At 41.7% G+C, this 17,497-nt stretch overlaps 1 protein-coding gene across 1 annotated transcript; it reads right to left on the bottom strand.

Moving 5' to 3' along the window:
- Positions 1 to 16: 16 nt before the first annotated feature.
- Positions 17 to 16,149, bottom strand: LOC101168458 (protein-glutamine gamma-glutamyltransferase 2). The gene is made up of 15 exons (XM_023955994.1): positions 16,020 to 16,149; positions 13,174 to 13,344; positions 11,688 to 11,918; positions 11,427 to 11,545; positions 9,735 to 9,863; positions 9,465 to 9,642; positions 9,267 to 9,387; positions 9,084 to 9,187; positions 8,873 to 9,015; positions 8,695 to 8,794; positions 6,782 to 6,927; positions 6,585 to 6,714; positions 6,346 to 6,506; positions 1,084 to 1,220; positions 17 to 597 (listed from the first exon to the last, which is right to left on the bottom strand). The coding sequence occupies exons 1-15, from the start codon at positions 16,030 to 16,032 to the stop codon at positions 384 to 386; spliced, it is 2,097 nt and encodes a 698-aa protein (XP_023811762.1). The 5' UTR covers positions 16,033 to 16,149; the 3' UTR covers positions 17 to 383.
- Between the last annotated feature and the right edge of the window lie 1,348 nt (positions 16,150 to 17,497).

The raw sequence follows: 17,497 nt of genomic DNA, 5'->3' as shown, positions 1-17,497 counted from the left end.
ATGAGTTGAACCCTAATTTCTGTAAAGAGTTTATTTCATTCAGCTGGCAACGACTGAACTTTTTTGATAAACAAGCACAGAAAAGGTTTTAATTAAGTGACTTTTTCAGTTTTTTATTATTCTTTTTTGCTGTAGGTTACTCTAAAATGAAAACAACACTGTGACAAAAATGTTCAAATAACATGTATGTAAATGGGTGATGGTAAAACTAATAAACAGTAATGAGAGTATGAGGCAGTATGCTTCTTGCATAGCTTCATACATCAAACTTTAACTTTGCTTTTCCCAGCTGCTGAGTTTGTTGGATCAGACCTGAAAGATTATCAGGCTACAGGAAGCTATGGGCAGCAGAACCGTCCTGTTAATTCCAGAGGAAAATCCTGTCAGACGAACGGGTCAGTCAAAGCTAAGTTTCCAAAAATACCCGAAATTCCTCGGATGTAATTCCCGGTTATCTTCCGGACGACCAGAGTGGCGGTTCCCTTCACATCCATCAGTCTGTCTGAGTCAAAGTCCACCAGGAGCTTCCTCACACCCGTCCTGATGGGGGAGAAGGGGAAGCTTACCTCCACTCTCTGCCCCGGTAAGATTTCCCCTCTGAGAAGAAAAGTGGAAATATTGTTAGTGACTGAAGGGAAATTGTGATATAGTAATACAATAAATAGGTAATTTAAATATGATTACATTAATATTGTAATATTATTCAAATATTAACATTTAATATCAATATTTTGATATTGATATTTAATACTAATATGATGCAGTGCTATTTACTGTTAATTACTGATAATGATTAAATATTAATTATTTATATTATAAATATTAATATTATAATATATAATATAAATGTAAAAGTCACATGGCTAAAACCAGTTTTGCAACTGCAGAGGGTGTGCTTATGGTTAACATGTGCTGCCACCTTGTGGTCAAAGAAATACATTGCACTAAACTACTAGCATTTCACTTTATACAGTAAATGTTGAGTGTGATGTATTGAATTCTAGAGGCAAACATTTGGAGTTTGAAGTAAAAATTGTGAAAATAATTGTATTCCTTCTTTAAAAGTCCCTCAGCTCTACTTACTTCACATGGATCTGAGTCGCTGATAGCAAGCCTGCCCCCTCCACCGTGAAAACACCACCCTTCAGTGGAACTGGCAGAGGGTTGGTGAAGGAGATCTTAGCAGTCACTTGTTGCTTGACCGCAGCCTTCCCCTGAATCTGAAAAAGAAAGAAAATAGGGGGCTAAAGTGTTTGCACATAAAATAAAGCTTTGATTCAGGCTTATTGTTCATTCACATTCAGTCATTCCATTGGTTCCGGATGGTGTTAAGGATCGTTTACAGTTTTCCTGTTTCTTATTTTGACACAACTCAAGGGTTGATGGGTTTAGGGCTAAATTTCTAGACTGAATCAAAAGATTCAGAAGTTTACTAACTGATTTGGTTTACAATTTTATGAGTCAAGTCAGTGACAAATTTGTTCTCAAAATTCATTTTGTTTTACTCAAAGAGTTTACACATGATTATTGGTTTGAAATAAAAAAATAAAGTTTAGGAGTTTGTCATAAAACTCAGAAATTCCTTTGTTATCTTAATATGCACAATGAAATTAAGATGCTCCCAAGGTGTGTAACCCACTCCTCGTGTGAGGCCTGCTGCTCTGCTAACCTGCTGCTGCTTCAGTCCACTCCTGGTTCCACTCCTCGTGTGAGGCCTGCTACTCTGCTAACCTGCTGCTGCTACAGTCCACTCCTGGTTCCACTCCTCGTGTGAGGCCTGCTACTCTGCTAACCTGCTGCTGCTTCAGTCCACTTCACTTTTCAGGAGGCATCTCCTGCCTATCAGCATAGAGCTGTCGACAAGATTGTGCCCAGCACTGCTAACCTCTAGCACCAGGCCGGCCTGCACTGCTTACTTTTGAGTGGCAACCAGTTTAAATAGCGATGTGGATTAACTGTGTGTGGCTGGTACTCCTTTGGTTCATCCTGTGGGTTGCTCGCCACCCAGTGAAAGCCCTGTTCCAGCACCCTGCCTCCGAGGCTAAGCTCCACATACCCCTACATAATGCACCTGCTTTCCTCCAGCGACTGGATCTTCCCTACATTTTCCGCCGCAGAACTATTCATCGGGGCAGTCATCGGAACTTTCAATATGACAACTCCAGCTCCATCCCTTCTTTTTGGTCCACTACTCGCACCTTAAAGAGAAACACGGGTCGCCGGGCTGAACGTGTCCTGGTGCGAGTCCCAAGAACGTCGAACACAACCACCGGCAGCAGCTCAAAAGTAAACTTTGGTCTACTGAACACCCGCTCTCTCACCAAAAAAGGCCATCTCATCCAGGATTTGGTGGTGGACGGTAAATTAGACTTTTTATGCCTGACTGAAACGTGGCAGCAGAAGAATGTCTTAATGGATCTGAACGACGCCACTCCAACAGGGTTTGTTTATTTCTCCCAACCACGTGTCACTGGTCGTGGAGGTGGTCTTGCATTAATTTTCCGTGAGTGTTTGAGAGCAGCTCCTATGACAGTTCCTACCATCCAGTCATTTGAGGCCACTGTATGTCAGCTTTCTGGATCCACCCCGACCATCATTGCCACTATTTACAGACCACCAAAACCAAACAAGGATTTCATGTCAGACTTTTCAACTTTTCTAACATATATCTCTGCTCTTTCACCAAATGTTTTATTACTAGGAGACCTAAATATTCACCTGGATAATGTTAACAATTCACTTACTAATGATTTCCTATCCTGTTTGGAGAGTTTTGGTTTTCAACAATTTGTTGATTTTCCCACTCACTCAAAAGGACACATTCTGGACTTAATCTGCTGCTCAGGTATCATACCCATGGACTGTAAATCAAACTTCATCCCGTTTTCCGACCATATGCTTGTGACATTTAATGTCAATTTGTTTCTTTCCAAACACAAGCCTTCACGCAATATTACCTTCCGTAATGCTAAGGGTATCAACCTGGAGAATTTATCTGCCCTGATCAGTGAACTTCCAAATACAGACAGTTTTACAGCTCCAGATCAACTTGTTTCACACTACAACACACACCTGCACCACATCCTCAACACACTTGCTCCACTCAAATCCAGATCTGTCTCATTCACCTACACTGCACCCTGGTACACCCCCTCTCTAAGACAGTTAAAAGCAAAAGTCCGCCAACTTGAAAGACTCTACACCAAAACCGGACTAAGTATCCATAAAGACATGTACACACAGCACATTCTCCACTATAAAGAGTGCATCTCTAAAACCAGATCTGCTTACTACTCCAATCTCATCAATTCAAATAAAGAAAATTCAAAGATTCTTTTCTCCCTCATCTCTAACATCATCAAACCTCCTGACTCCCTTCCATCACATCTCTATTCAACTGATTTCTGCAACACCTTGGCTTCATTTTTCACCACAAAAATCCACCTTATTCATCAACAGCTTACCCCCTACTCTGCTCCATTTCTATCTTCCATTCCATCTTTTACGTCTGATGATTCGTTTTCTTCATTTACCCTACCCACAGTTAGTCAAATAACTACATTAATTAAAAAATCCAAACCTTCCACATGCCAGCTTGACCCACTGCCCACCATCCTTGTTAAAGCTACAGCTCCCTCTCTTTGTCCTCTCATCAACATCATAATCCATGCTTCCCTCACCTCTGGAATCGTTCCTCCTGCACTGAAAACTGCTGCTGTCACTCCCATACTTAAAAAACTGGGTGCAGATCCCACAGACCTCAATAATTACCGTCCCATTTCCAACCTTCCATTCATTTCAAAAATTCTTGAGAAAGCAGTATCTGCTCAGCTTCATGCTCATCTGTCCTCCAATAATCTGTATGAACTTTTCCAATCCACCTTCCGTCCCCTTCATAGTACTGAAACTGCTCTTCTAAAAATTACTAATGACCTTCTCCTCTCTGCTGACTGTGGTTTATTATCCATCCTTCTTTTACTTGATCTCAGTTCAGCTTTTGACACCATTTTTCATTCTATCCTCTTGAACAGACTCTCTTCCATTGGCATCTCTGGCACCGTCCTCTCCTGGTTTCATTCCTACCTGTCTGACCGTACTCAGTTTATCCAACTGAAATCTTTCACTTCTCATTCTGTCCCCATCACAACTGGTGTCCCTCAGGGTTCTGTGCTCGGTCCACTCCTCTTTATTATCTACCTTCTCCCGCTTGGTCATATTTTCCAAAAACACCACATCCATTTTCATTGCTATGCGGATGACACCCAGCTCTACCTTTCCAGCCAACCCAACTCCACACTGCCTCCATAAGCACTGGTTGACTGCATCAATGAAGTCAAATCCTGGTTCACCTCAAACTTTTTAAAACTCAATAGCAATAAAACTGAACTTCTTCTGATAGACACCAAATCCACCCTGAGCAAGACCAACCATTTCTCTCTTTCCATTGACGGCTCCACCATCTCTCCCTCCCCTCAGGTAAAGAGTTTGGGTGTCATCCTCGACAGTAGTCTCTCTTTCACTTCTCACATAAACAGCGTCACCAGATCAGCTTACTTCCATCTACGCAACATCCAACGTCTACGTCCCTCCCTCACTACTCAGTCCACTGCTGTACTGGTACATAGTCTTGTTACTTCCCGCCTGGACTATTGTAACTCTCTTCTATTTGGTCTCCCACAAAAAACCCTCCATAAACTTCAAATGGTTCAGAATTCAGCTGCTCGTATCATCACACGCACTCCCTCCATCAACCATATCACACCTATTCTTCAACAGCTTCACTGGCTACCCATCCCATTCCGCATTCAATACAAAATCTTGCTCTACACATTCAAAGCCTTTCACAACCTTGCACCTCCATATCTCTCTGACCTCCTTCATGTCTCCATACCTGCTCGCTCCCTCCGCTCCTCTTCTTTTACCCAGTTTTCTGTCCCTTCTGCCCGTCTTGTCACCATGGGGAGCCGGGCATTCAGTTGCTCTGCTCCCCAGCTTTGGAACTCACTCCCCCCTGACCTCCGCAACACTGACACACTCCCACATTTCAAATCAAAGCTAAAAACTCATCTTTTCCAAATGGCCTATTCACTTTAACATTAACCTTTTCACGTTTTTATATATTTTTTATTTAATTTTGTATTTATTTAAATTGTTGTTGTTGTTTTAAGTGTTTATTGTATTTTTAACTGTATACATGCTGTGCGGCGACCTTGAGTGCCCAGAAAGGCGCCTTATAAATAAAATGTATTATTATTATTATTATTATTATTATTAACCCTTGTGCTATCCTAGGCACTTTACCATTGGGAGTTGGGTCATCTAGACCCACTAAACAGTGCTCTGAACCTTTTTTTCTTCAATGATTTGTGATCTTCACTGGTGTCCATGGATTACATGAAATCTTTCCACCTTTATCCACCTTTGTCATGGTAGGGAGAACGTGTCAATGTAAGGGTGGGATCATCTAAGATAGCACAAGGGTTAAAAGAATACATAAAAGCCAGGAATGGACATAAAAATACCTTTTAAGTATAAAAACAGAAAAAAGATCCAGATTTTTCTTGTATTTTTGGTCTATCTTGCCCGGTTTTTCCTTTTTGAAGACAAGTCTGAAATAAAATATCAAAAACCTAAATAATTCAGTCTTCATTGTGGATAATGTTTATAAAAAAGAGAAATGAGAACAAGCTTACCAGAGAGCTATTTTTGTCTTAAAAATAACAAGAAAACTAGAAAGATGATAAATTAGATGATAAAAATTAAATCTTGTAAATGAAGGTCAATCAAAAAAGAATTTCAGCCTCATTAAATAAGGTAACACCAACGCCTTTTTAGGTGTTTGGCCCAAAATGTAAATACTTTTGCATAAGTGAGGAACAATATTTACTCCTAAAAATATAAAACAGCCGACATCTCTGTTTATGAAGAACTGTAGATGTTCAAACACAAATCATTTTATTTCATTTATGTTAGTTAATATTCTGGTTATTAATTTCTAACCTGCTGTCAGCCTTCAGACCGATGAGGATGAGGATTGAGGGATTTAAAGTGGAACTGAATGAAGAGTCATGTCAAAGCATCCCACAATTTTCGGTTTACATAATAATTTAAACTTACTAGTTCATGTTTTAAAGATTCTATAGTGTGTTTTTGAGTCCTGGTATCTGCTTCTTTACAGTCATGTGACCAGGATAAACTCCTCCTACTTTACTTTGAAGCTCTGCCTGCAGTCTGTTTGTACCTGTGAACTATCATCTGTACAAAACAAGTGTTGTCATGGTTACATGGTCACAGAAAGGGCACATTTGAAAATACTGACTGTTGTAGGACATCCATAGCACGCACCTGTACGAGCAGCTCAGGGACGCTCAGTGGGACGTCGGCCACAGTCATGAGGGGTTGGTTCTGCCCCTGAGCCTCGGCGAAGGCTTTCACCCTGATTAGGTGATGCTCGGAGGTGCACTCGGCATAATCCTTGTAGCGCAGACGCAGCACTTCTCTGTGGCCTAAAAAACAAAAGGTTGAAGACGTCAGTGTGGTTTGAAAAAACATCGGAGCGTCATCTGCATCAGAGCTCTGCTGACCCTCATGAGCTGCCACCGTCACCCTTATCATCTGCCTCTGGCACTCCCCCTGGTGGACAGAGTTGTACGTCACACCTGTGGCCAGCACCGTCAGCTGAACTTGGGCATCTTCGTCTCCGTCGTTTCTCACCTGTGAACCCACAGTCATATTCACAGCACCAAAGACAACAGATCGGTCCTCACCCTGAGCTGCAAACCTCTGCGATCACATCGAAGTCGGATCCAAAAACCGGCCTTGCATGTTTGATGAGCAGCTGCAGTTGTGGAGGTTCTGTGCTCTCATTAGTCGGCTGTGTGACTCGACGCCCCGCTTTCTGAAACACGGTGCGCTCTTCCTTGGACCCTATTGTGAAAAAAATTACAGGTAAGCAAAAAAACTTGGCTGCATTGTGGTCCAGTGGTTAACACTCTTGCTACACAGTGAGAAGGCCCTGGTTCAATTCCCTGCTGGGACCCTTCTGTGAGGAGTTTGCATGTACATACATGGCATGGGTTTTCTCCAGGCACTCTGGCTTTCTCCCACAGTCCAAAAATATGCTTCAGAGGTTAATTAGTGTCACTAACTTGCCTCTCTTCACCCAACAGCAGCTGGGTAACACCTGAGCTGTAGTTATATTGACTCAAAACATTCCTGTTTAGCCGTGGATATGACTGAAGGGTCCTTATCCACACCTCTTTTCATTTTCTTTTCCCTTTCCTTTCTTTTAAAGTAAATTTTATAATGATTATGTATGTTTTCAATCTTTGCAGTGTTATGTATTGTGATTTTAATTTTAATTGTGACTTTTCCTGTGTTGTGAAGCACTTTGAAGTACTTTCTGTACGAATTGTGCTAAACAAATGAACTTGCCTTGCCTTGCTTTATTGTGTCAGTGTTAATTTGTTTTGGGGTGAGGGTATTTGAAGTAATATTTTAGTGTCCGTAGACAGGTCCCACCCTTATCTCCAGCAACTTGTTGTTTTGGCTTTCTACCACTCCAACTTCTTTACCCCCCCTTTTTTTCTCCCCCTTTGTTATGTACCCTTATTCAAAATCTCTAACTCTTCTTCTTTCTTCTATTTTTCCATTCACTCCAACAAGAAATGTATGCAAACATAATCAATACAAATAATATTTAGCCTCAAAAACAAAAGGAGTTTATTCAAACATACACCTCATGTGTCTGAAGATTCATAACCCCTCTAATGTAACTGTAAAATATGTGGATGGATGGATGGCTTGTTGTCATACTTAAATTAAACCAATAAAAATGACAGTTACAAGTCCTAATAAGAACGTTGATCACAGTTCAAAGGTCAAAATCAACATTTGTAGCATCTGTATCTAGGACTGTGTAAGTTAGCCCCGAAATTATTATTGATATTATTTAAAATGTAGAACTTTTTTAACCAGATACTTTAAAGCCCATATGTCAATAAACCATTGACTATGATAAAGAAAACAGGCCACACTAGGCAATAGGTTAGCTGTCTCGGTGAAATTCCTAAGTGCGTCTGAGGTTGTGCCCTGATTTAGTTGATGAATAAGAGCTAAAAATGAAACTCAACCTGATACAAGACAGGAATCAATTCAAGGATCAATTCTGTCCTTTCTGATTAACTCTGTTTCACCACAGCTGTAGCTTCAATGTTGACATTTTTTTGACTGCCTTAACTCTTTGATCGTTTAAAAAGCAGCCTTGCGCAGATATGCAACACTGCACAATAGTGAAGTGCTTACATAATCAACGTGAATCAGTTGATTGTGGAGAAAAGCGTCTTTGCGCTGTCATGCAGCATTGTGAGTTGGTTATCTGTTTCACATTGGTGAAAAACCAATATGTAGAGCCACTTCTCTTCACGTCAGAATCTGCTGATTTAAGTCGATCCTGTAAAAATTCATTGAGTTACGGTGTGTCAAAGACTCTGTGTTATGGAGGTGACACTACCAATGTTAATAGATTATTACCTAAAGCCGTCATTTTAAGACAAATCCAATTTCCTACCATGAATCAACACTAGAACAGTAAATAATAGATGTTCTCAGCAATTGTATCAAACCAAAGAAACAAAGATCCAGAGCATTGTTTATATGGGAATGTGAGTATGGACTGACACCAGGTTTCCTCACCTTCAGGATATTTGTAGAGCACAGTGAGATCTTCTCTGAAGTCTCCATAAACACTTTTAGTGCTGATTTTTCTTCCCACTGATTTCTGGTCAACGTATACCTGAGAACAGAAACAGGAAGTTATTTGGAAGTTAACTGGTTTCAAATAGGATCTCATGGTTTAAAACAAACACAACACCTTCTGTCGCTGGCCGTTTGGTAGGACCCTCCAGTGTGTGATATCAGCATTGACCTCTGCGAATACAAAGGGAGCGTCGTACTTCACTTGCAGGTTTCCCTCCTTAATGGCCGTCACTGGACATGGACCACAGCAGAACACGCCTGAGGAGCAAACCTTCATCAACTCTGCAGTCTGTCACACAAAAAGAAGGTCAGAGGTGGTTCTGTACCATCACTTCTTTCCTGCGGGGTCGGGTCCAAAATCTGCCAACCATCGTTTCCTTTTGGAAGATCATCTCTCCTCATCCAGGACTCAACCCAACAGTGAAAGTTCCTGAACCAATGAGAAGAAAAAAGAATTCACCACAAGGAACTGACTGTAAGCAAAAGCAAACCACAGAGTTTGGTCCCACCAGGTGCTGTCCTGCCGGCTGTTAAAGGTGTCTACTACGTCCACACAGAGGTTCCCATCCACGTCATGAGCCGAGCAGAAATTTGTGATGAGGCGTGTAGGGATTCCCAGACAGCGCAAGACTGTGGAGCAATCAGGTGCAGATCAGGTAAGTTTGACCACCAACACAGGGGACAGTTGGAGTTTGCGACAGCCTCACCTGTGCACGCCACACCGGCAAACACCCAGCACTGGCCGTACTTCACTGCTCTGGCTCTGGTGCTGCTCCACTGCCGAAGGATGGGGACACTGCCAGTCCATTTACTCGGAGCAACTCCGTTAGAGTACGGCGGTGTCCAGCTCCCAAATAACACGCCGTGATCATCGTTGGCATTGACCTGCCGAGGAGGAACAGACTGCACGTTTACAAAATCAAATGATCCACTCATGTCATGTGGTTTTGTTTAATCTGTTTGCTTGATTTTGTCACCATCGCAGTGATAATCCTGCTGATGTACACCGGGTCAGCTCTGCATTCCATGTCCATCTTTGAGTTCTTCAGGGCTTCTCTGGAGTTGTCCAGGACTTCAAAGCAAATGTCCATTATATTGTCTTCAAACTGAACAATGAGAGGGAAACCAAAGAAAGAAAATAGTTCATTATGAGCATATTTGTTTGACACTTTGCTGCGTTTTCTTTTTAACAGTCTTAAATGGCAGACATTTTAATAAGACCTAACTTCTCTGCGCTGGTGATGCAGTATATGATAGTTTTTCCAGGTTTCTAGAAAACATTGATTCATAGAGCTACAGTGAGGGGAAAGTCCAAACAGTTGTTCCAAATCCTTTAGAATTAGTCGGGTCGTGTTCAGGATCAGTTCACAAAAAAATGTGGTCGGCGAAAGTCTGGGAACTGCTGAAAAAAGGTTAACTTTATTCATTCATTCATTTTCTGTACCGCTTTGTCCCTTTCGGGGTCACGAGGCTGCCGGAGCCTATCCCGGCTACTTGGGCGTAGGCAGGGGATGCCCTGGACAGGTCCCCAGTCTGTCGCAGGGTAGAATGTCCACAATCACACACCCATGCACTCTCACACTCACACCTATGGACAATTTAGAGTTGCCAATTAACCTATGAAGCATGTTTTTGAACAGTGGGAGGAAGCCGGAGATCCCGGAGAGAACCCACGCATACACGGGGAGAACATGCAAACTCCACACAGAAAGGTCCCCAATTGATGTATTTTTCATGTCCCCCAGCCAGGACTTGAACCAGGGGCCTTCTTGCTGTGAGGCAAGAGCGCTAACCACTGCGCCACCGTGCAGCCCAGGTTAACTTTAAGTGAACCAAATGTGTCTAGTCTGAATACACCATAATAGTTGTAACAGATGTCTTTGTGACTCACGTTCTGAGTCGGATCAGTCCAAAAACCACTAAAAGAGGAAAGTCTGTCCAACCCTCACATGTGATTCATAGCTGTGGCAAGCGATGGAATAAAAAAATAAACTGCAGCATTTAGTTCAAGCTAGACCCGTCGACTGTATTTAGAAAAAGTGAGTGTTTGTCTTCAAATTTTCCTAATAGACCTGAACTGGTCCGAGCAAATGGTTACCCCACCCCACCTTTTCCTCTCTACAGTCTACTGCTTGCTCTGTATGCGAACTATGCAGAAATGCCTTCCATCTAATCTGTGGTGATTTAACACAGCAATTTTTGCAGATTCTTCCACAGGTTTCCTTTGGAACTTTATTCTAATTTTAGCATCTTCAATTATCTGCTTTCAGCTGTGGAAATTGCTGCGGAAATTCACATTTTCTAGCTTTATTTGTGAATTTAAGTTAACTCTGTACTTTTATGATGGACATGCTTTCTTCAGTGTTTTTGATGGAAAAGTTTTGTTTGTGCTGACACAAGAAAATACTTTCAAACTGAGGTGATTTATTTTCATATAAGATAATATTCCCGTCTGTCAATCTTGTTGTCTGCCGTCTGTCCTTGCAGCAAGTCGTGAGAGGACCAACCCTTGTTTGAGCGGTTGACCAACATTTTCACACGTCTCCTCAAAATTTTTCCTTCATCCAACAAAAAGATTTTCATGTCTGCTGTCACACTACTGTGAAAATTCACACAAGCTGAACGCTAACCTGACAAAAACACACACAGTAAAACTGTGTCCGAGTTACCTGCCCATAATTCCAAGGAATACTGCTAATGTATTCCGAGGTACCCCTGTATATGATCCCAGTCTCGTTCATCACGTACTCCTGCAGATGAGATTCTTCAGGCAGGTATACAGCATCATCTGCCAACACACAGACACACACCCTTCAGGTCACATGATGCATAATACAGCACGAATTCCTCATACCTTTAAGAGGAAAAACTCATTTCATTCAAACATTGAACTTTTATTGAAAAGATGGAAAAAGGTCTTGACCCGTCACCTTTGTTCCAAGGGTTGAACAGCAGGTGGAAGCTGACTCCCTCTATTTTTTGGACAATGTGTCCATCGGGTGACATCACTAGCACAGCAAGACGGTATTGGCCGATGATAGCATCCGCTGGGCTGTGCAACGTCAGCATCACTTCATCCTGCGCTGCCTGCTGGGAAAACCACCAGTGGTCTGCACCACCACTCTCCCTCTGGACCTTGATCATGACTTCATCTCTCTTTCCTAAAAAGTCAAGGAGAAAAAAATATCATTGCAAACTACAAAGATATCTATCTATCTATCTATCTATCTATCTATCTATCTATCTATCTATCTATCTATCTATCTATCTATCTATCTATCTATCTATCTATCTATCTATCTATCTATCTATCTATCTATCTATCTATCTATCTATCTATCTATCTATCTATCTATCTATCTATATCTATCTATCTATCTATCTATCTATCTATCTATCTATCTATCTATCTATCTATCTATCTATCTATCTATCTATCTATCTATCTATCTATCTATCTATCTATCTATCTATCTATCTATCTATCTATCTATCTATCTATCTATCTATCTATCTATCTATCTATCTATCTATCTATCTATCTATCTATATAGTTATAGATATTGTAATTTTACTTATTTCTATTCCAAGAATAACAATTTAATAATGAGGATACACAAAAATATAAAATCATAAAGGCAACCAGAAGAAAAACACCTCATGTCAAAAAATCTAAACGATAAATGGGACAAATCCAAGAAAAAGAAAGACGAAAACAGACATATAATCACAGCTACAAAGATTACACTCAGCTCCCCATGTCTAAAAATCTAAACAAGAAATGAGACACATCCTGGACAAGCCCCCATCTTATGTTACAAACTGATCTGTTAGTTTAATAGAAAACCACATTAACATAATTACTTTTCACAAAGTAAAGTAATGAAGAAGTAAACATTAGAAACAGTGAAAGGTTGGAGTTGTGAATTGTTATTTACAAATACACATGTATAAATAGATATTATCGTATTAGTCCAAGTATAACAATCTAATATTAAGGATAAATCAAAATCTAAACTCATAAAGACAACAGGAAGGAAAAACATGGACGTCTAGTCACAGCTACAAAGATCCTACCCTACAACCCATCTAAAAATCTAAACAAGAAATGAGACTTATCACGGACAAGCCCCACTTTTATGTTACAACCCAGCTCATTTGACTGCTTAATAGAAGAACAAACACTCTGAAGTAAAGTAATGAAGAAGTAAACATTAGAAACGGAGAAAGATTGGAGCTGCTAATCGAAAAACATCACAAGGATTTCAAACTGATACTAAAAAAAGTTTGATGACTCCTGTAAATGTTGGGTTTGTAACCTAAAATTGTTCATGCGTATCAAACTGTTACTCCTGTAAGCACAGTGGAAAACCATAGAAACAGTTTAGAATCCCAGCTGGCTGTATCAGTGCTCACCAAGGTGCAGGACCAGTTCCAGTTGGCCGTTCTGCACCGTAGAGTCGCAGATCTGTACTGCGACTGAGAAGGGCTGGCCTCTGCGGACAATCAAACGATCCCGATCGATTTCCTTCGTACGGTGAGAGGAGTTGTTTTCACGGCTTCTCAGGTCCACGTTGGAAGTCAAACCTGAAGGAAACCAACAGAGAAGTGACATTTTCAGTGAAGCTGTTGGTTCTTCACCCAAGATATTTTCCGAACCTAAATAGAGAAGAGAGAGAAAAACATCCCTTTTCTATAATTTTTTGGAGGTATGTCTTTATGTTGTAGGACGTATCTGCAAACCAGCTAACGTTATTTTGATCATTTTAAAAGCAATTAAGTTTTCCTGCAGCAGATTATGATGGATTAAAAGCTGTTCTTGCCCCTTTGAAGGTAACTGAATCCGTGTTTCCTATAGTAAATACACATGGCTGCTTAAAAATGTTCCTCTGCTGATGCAGTTTAAATCTACATGCAGAACTCCGGGTAAACCGAAAAAAATTTAAGACATCTAAGATGCTTCCCTCTTTCGGTTTTATTTGCACCTTAGACATGTAGGGCCCTTGGTAGGGGGGGGTGCTTGGACATCACTGCCAGCAAGCAGCTGATGTCCTCCTAGCACCCTACCTGCCAATTTTAACCGCACCTTAGACATTTAGGGCCCCTTGGTGGGGAGGGTGAGGGGACATCACTGTGAGTAATCAGGAGATGTCCCTCAGTGCCCTACCCGCCAATTTTAACTGCACCCCCCTTAGTACACACACCCCTTAACCCCTCAAAATATACACTCCAACATATAACACACACACATGCACACCCTCTCAAACACACATACACGCACACACACATTTTGCAAGGAAGGTGGGACCTAGGACCATCTGTCCCCTACCCCTTCCCTGGTGGGGGGTACGGGTCCCTTGGCGGCGGCTGCCGTGTCCCTTGGGTGCCGGTCTCCTGGGCCAGGCGGCGCTCTCTCCGCTTGGTGGGGGGGTTCACATTACACCTGAGCCGGGGGTGTCCGTGTCCCTGGGGGTGGATTCTGGTCCTTGCCCCTGGGCGCTGGGCCCCGCCAAACTTCCAACAGTGGCCGAGCCTGGTCGGGCCATGTTTACAACACCCCTTGTGGGCCCCCCTTTTTCCCAGGGGTGCTCTCCTACGGGGTGGGGGTGGCTGGCCCCTGCCTAGCTCCTCCCTGGACCAACCGTGGGCCGGGTGGGTGGCTGCCTGGAGCGCGGAGCGGGTCTCCCTTGGGGGTCCTGGCTCGTACCTGGGGTTGGGGCGGGGGGATGCCCGGAACTCCTGGGTGGTGATGGGGTGCTCGTCTGGGGCTGTGGGTGCCCTTCTCGGGTGGGGCCCTGCGTTGGGCTCTTCCGGCGCGGCGGGGGGGCTGCTCTCCTGGTTGGGCTGGGGCGCTGCTCTCTTTCCCCCGTGCTTCCCTGCTCTCTGGCTCTGGGGGCCTCGCGGCGGTCCTGCTGGTCCTGGCCTGGGTGGCGGATTTGGTCGCCCGGGGGGTGGTTGGCCCCTGCCTGCTGCCGTGTGGCGTTGGGGGGTTCCGGCTGCCGCTGCTGCTGCGGCGGGGGTCTGGGTGTGGGGGTGGCTAGGCGCTCCTCCTCCTTCTTTTCACATTCCACCATCCAATTTAGAAGAACATAAACACTCACCTGAGCACAGGTGTTAGCTCACCTTTGCACTAATAGTTTGCATGATTGAATGAATGAAAGATTTCACACTAGTTGGTTTAAAGGCATAAGTATGCGTGTGTGAACAATATCTGTTTTGTGTACATGTTGACATGTGGACATTTTACAGCTAGCAGGTGTGTTGATAACATTTCAGTGTGTGTGTGGACAGGCCCCGCCCTTTTTTACTACATTTGAACCTTACCGTAATGATAAACAACCAGTAAAATTGTCTGCTCTATGCTGCTTCATGGTCTTATCCCCCCCCTCCCACTATCACCCCCCCTCCCTCTCTCTTCTTCCCTCCTTTCCTTTTCCGTCCGGTCCAACACCAAAGATTTTCAAACATGATTGAAATTAATAAAGTTTGGCCTCAATTACAAAAGGGGTTAATTCAGTCATGCCTTTGGTTTGTCTGAAGATTAATATCCCTCTTGTTAAAGTAAAATATGTCCAACACAAGAGGCCCTCAGCTCTCATCTGTCTGCCCAGCTGTTGGACAGGACAAGTTAAAAAAAGAAAAGACATCTAAGATGCTTAAGTGTTTATGTTTAAATAAAAAATCTAACAATTAAACAGACAACAGGACAAACCAGCTTCAAACTAAGAATGTCTAATTTTGTGTAATTATGAACTAAATTCTAAAACTATTATTTGCTAAAGAAAGAGCGAAAAAGAAAAACTTGTAAAAAAATGTGAAGAATGTTTATACAGCAAGTGTTTGTCAATGTAAAATTTGAAGCGAAATTAAATGCAACTTTACAAATATAAACCGAAAGAATCCTAAATATGCTTAAAAACACTTAATATGCTCAAAAAATGCATATATATATAAATGTGTATTTTTTTTTTGTAAAAATCTACAAAATGTGTTTTTTGTTTTAAGTCAACTTTGCGAAAGCTTTTGGATAGAATGGAAAGGATAAAATAGATTATTAATTATTATTTCTGAAAATGATCAAAGTCATAAAAAAATTGGGTATACTGTATAATAGTTAGAATTGTCAGTCCATAAGGAAGTATGTTAACAGAACACAGAAGTGCTAAGAAGCAGAATTTTTCCCTAGTTTTTAAAAGAAAAAGAAATACATTCTGCAATAATATTTGAATATTACAGATTGTTTTACAAACTGAAAAACTTACAGTGGTTTGCCATCACAGCTCTTCTTTCTCTTCTCTGACTTTTGCTGCTGGTGCTTGTAGACTCCTTGAGCGTTTATCGCATTTGTTTGGTATTTAAGCAGAAGAGAAGTCAGGCCCCCTTCCCTGACACACACTCAACCCTGAACAATCTGATCCTGTGACCTTTCTAACATCACTTCCCAAAAAGCTGCACGCCTACATGGGTGTGTGGACACGGCGTGAGCAATTCCTCACCCCATCTGAGGTCTTTGCTCCTTTTTGAGGTCAGAAGAGTTCATGGGAGGAAACGAGCAAAGCTGCAGTTCACAGGAAAGTTTATCTGAAAAACCATCTAGTTAATTCCAGACAATAGTGGGTGAGACTTCCATACTGGAAGTGTAAGGAAGGAATTTAATAATAGGAGATTATATAATAGGAGATTAATTCCTCATGATTTTGAAAACACAAAAACAAGTGTATGGGCTGACTCGCAGCACACCATCCGTTCCAAACTGGACCAAAAAAACACAAAAGGGTTTTTACTCTCCCAGGCTGCACATCTAAATTTATTTGAAAACTATAAACAAATAAATAAATACATGGTTTGTCAGTACATACTTTCTAATTTTAAGTAGTGGGAGTTGTACTGAATATCTGAGTATATTTGGGGCACCCACGGTGCAGAGGTAGAGTGGTCGACCTCTGAAGGCAGGTTCATTTCCTTTCCTTCCTTGCTCGCCCATGTGTCGAAATGTCCTGAACTCAACATTGCTCCCGGTGGAGGTTGGTGTAAGTGTATTGCCAGATTTGAATTTTGTCTTGTTTTGTGTCATAAATGATGTTGTGTACTTGTACTTCCAAAATTAAACTTTCATTGTCTATGGCGAAAAATGGACTAATGTTGTCCGCTGTGTTAGCATGTGTCTGCATAGGTATGTCACCTTAAATACAAAATAAAATTGTGTCAATTTTTGTTTTGAAATCTGCATCTGTATGCAGTTTCTCTGCGTTTTTGCTGTAAAATCGACGGACTGAAATAGAACTCCCGCCCCAAGCTTGCGTTGCGTTGCGTTACAGAGGGACAGATGTCAGACACAAATACAACAGAGACGACGGCTGTGTCCGAATTCCCACACGAATCCCTAACTACTGAAAAACGATGTAGTGCGGGACTATGTAGTGCACTGGATTTTAAAAGCAATTCGGAAACCATCCTCACTACTTTTTTTTTTAAACATGAAGTGAAAATCTAATCAATACAAACATTTCACAACGAGTATGTATGAATCCACTGTGTTCTGATGATGGAAACTTTGTTAGTTTATTTGAAAAATACATTTAAATATTTTTGTTGCAAAAATAGTTCAAACGCAATGCATTGTGGTCTTTATTTGCCAATCTAGTGAGCATTAATGCACACTGGTTTTTGCAGAGACTTCTGAGAAAACTTTTAGGGCACTTGATTTTGGAATTGTAGATTCAGACAGCACTACAAAATG

Source organism: Oryzias latipes, chromosome 6 (assembly GCF_002234675.1).
Source record: "Oryzias latipes chromosome 6, ASM223467v1".
In the NCBI taxonomy this organism is placed as follows: Eukaryota; Metazoa; Chordata; class Actinopteri; order Beloniformes; family Adrianichthyidae; genus Oryzias; species Oryzias latipes.
This window is presented reverse-complemented; position numbering and strand designations above follow the sequence as displayed.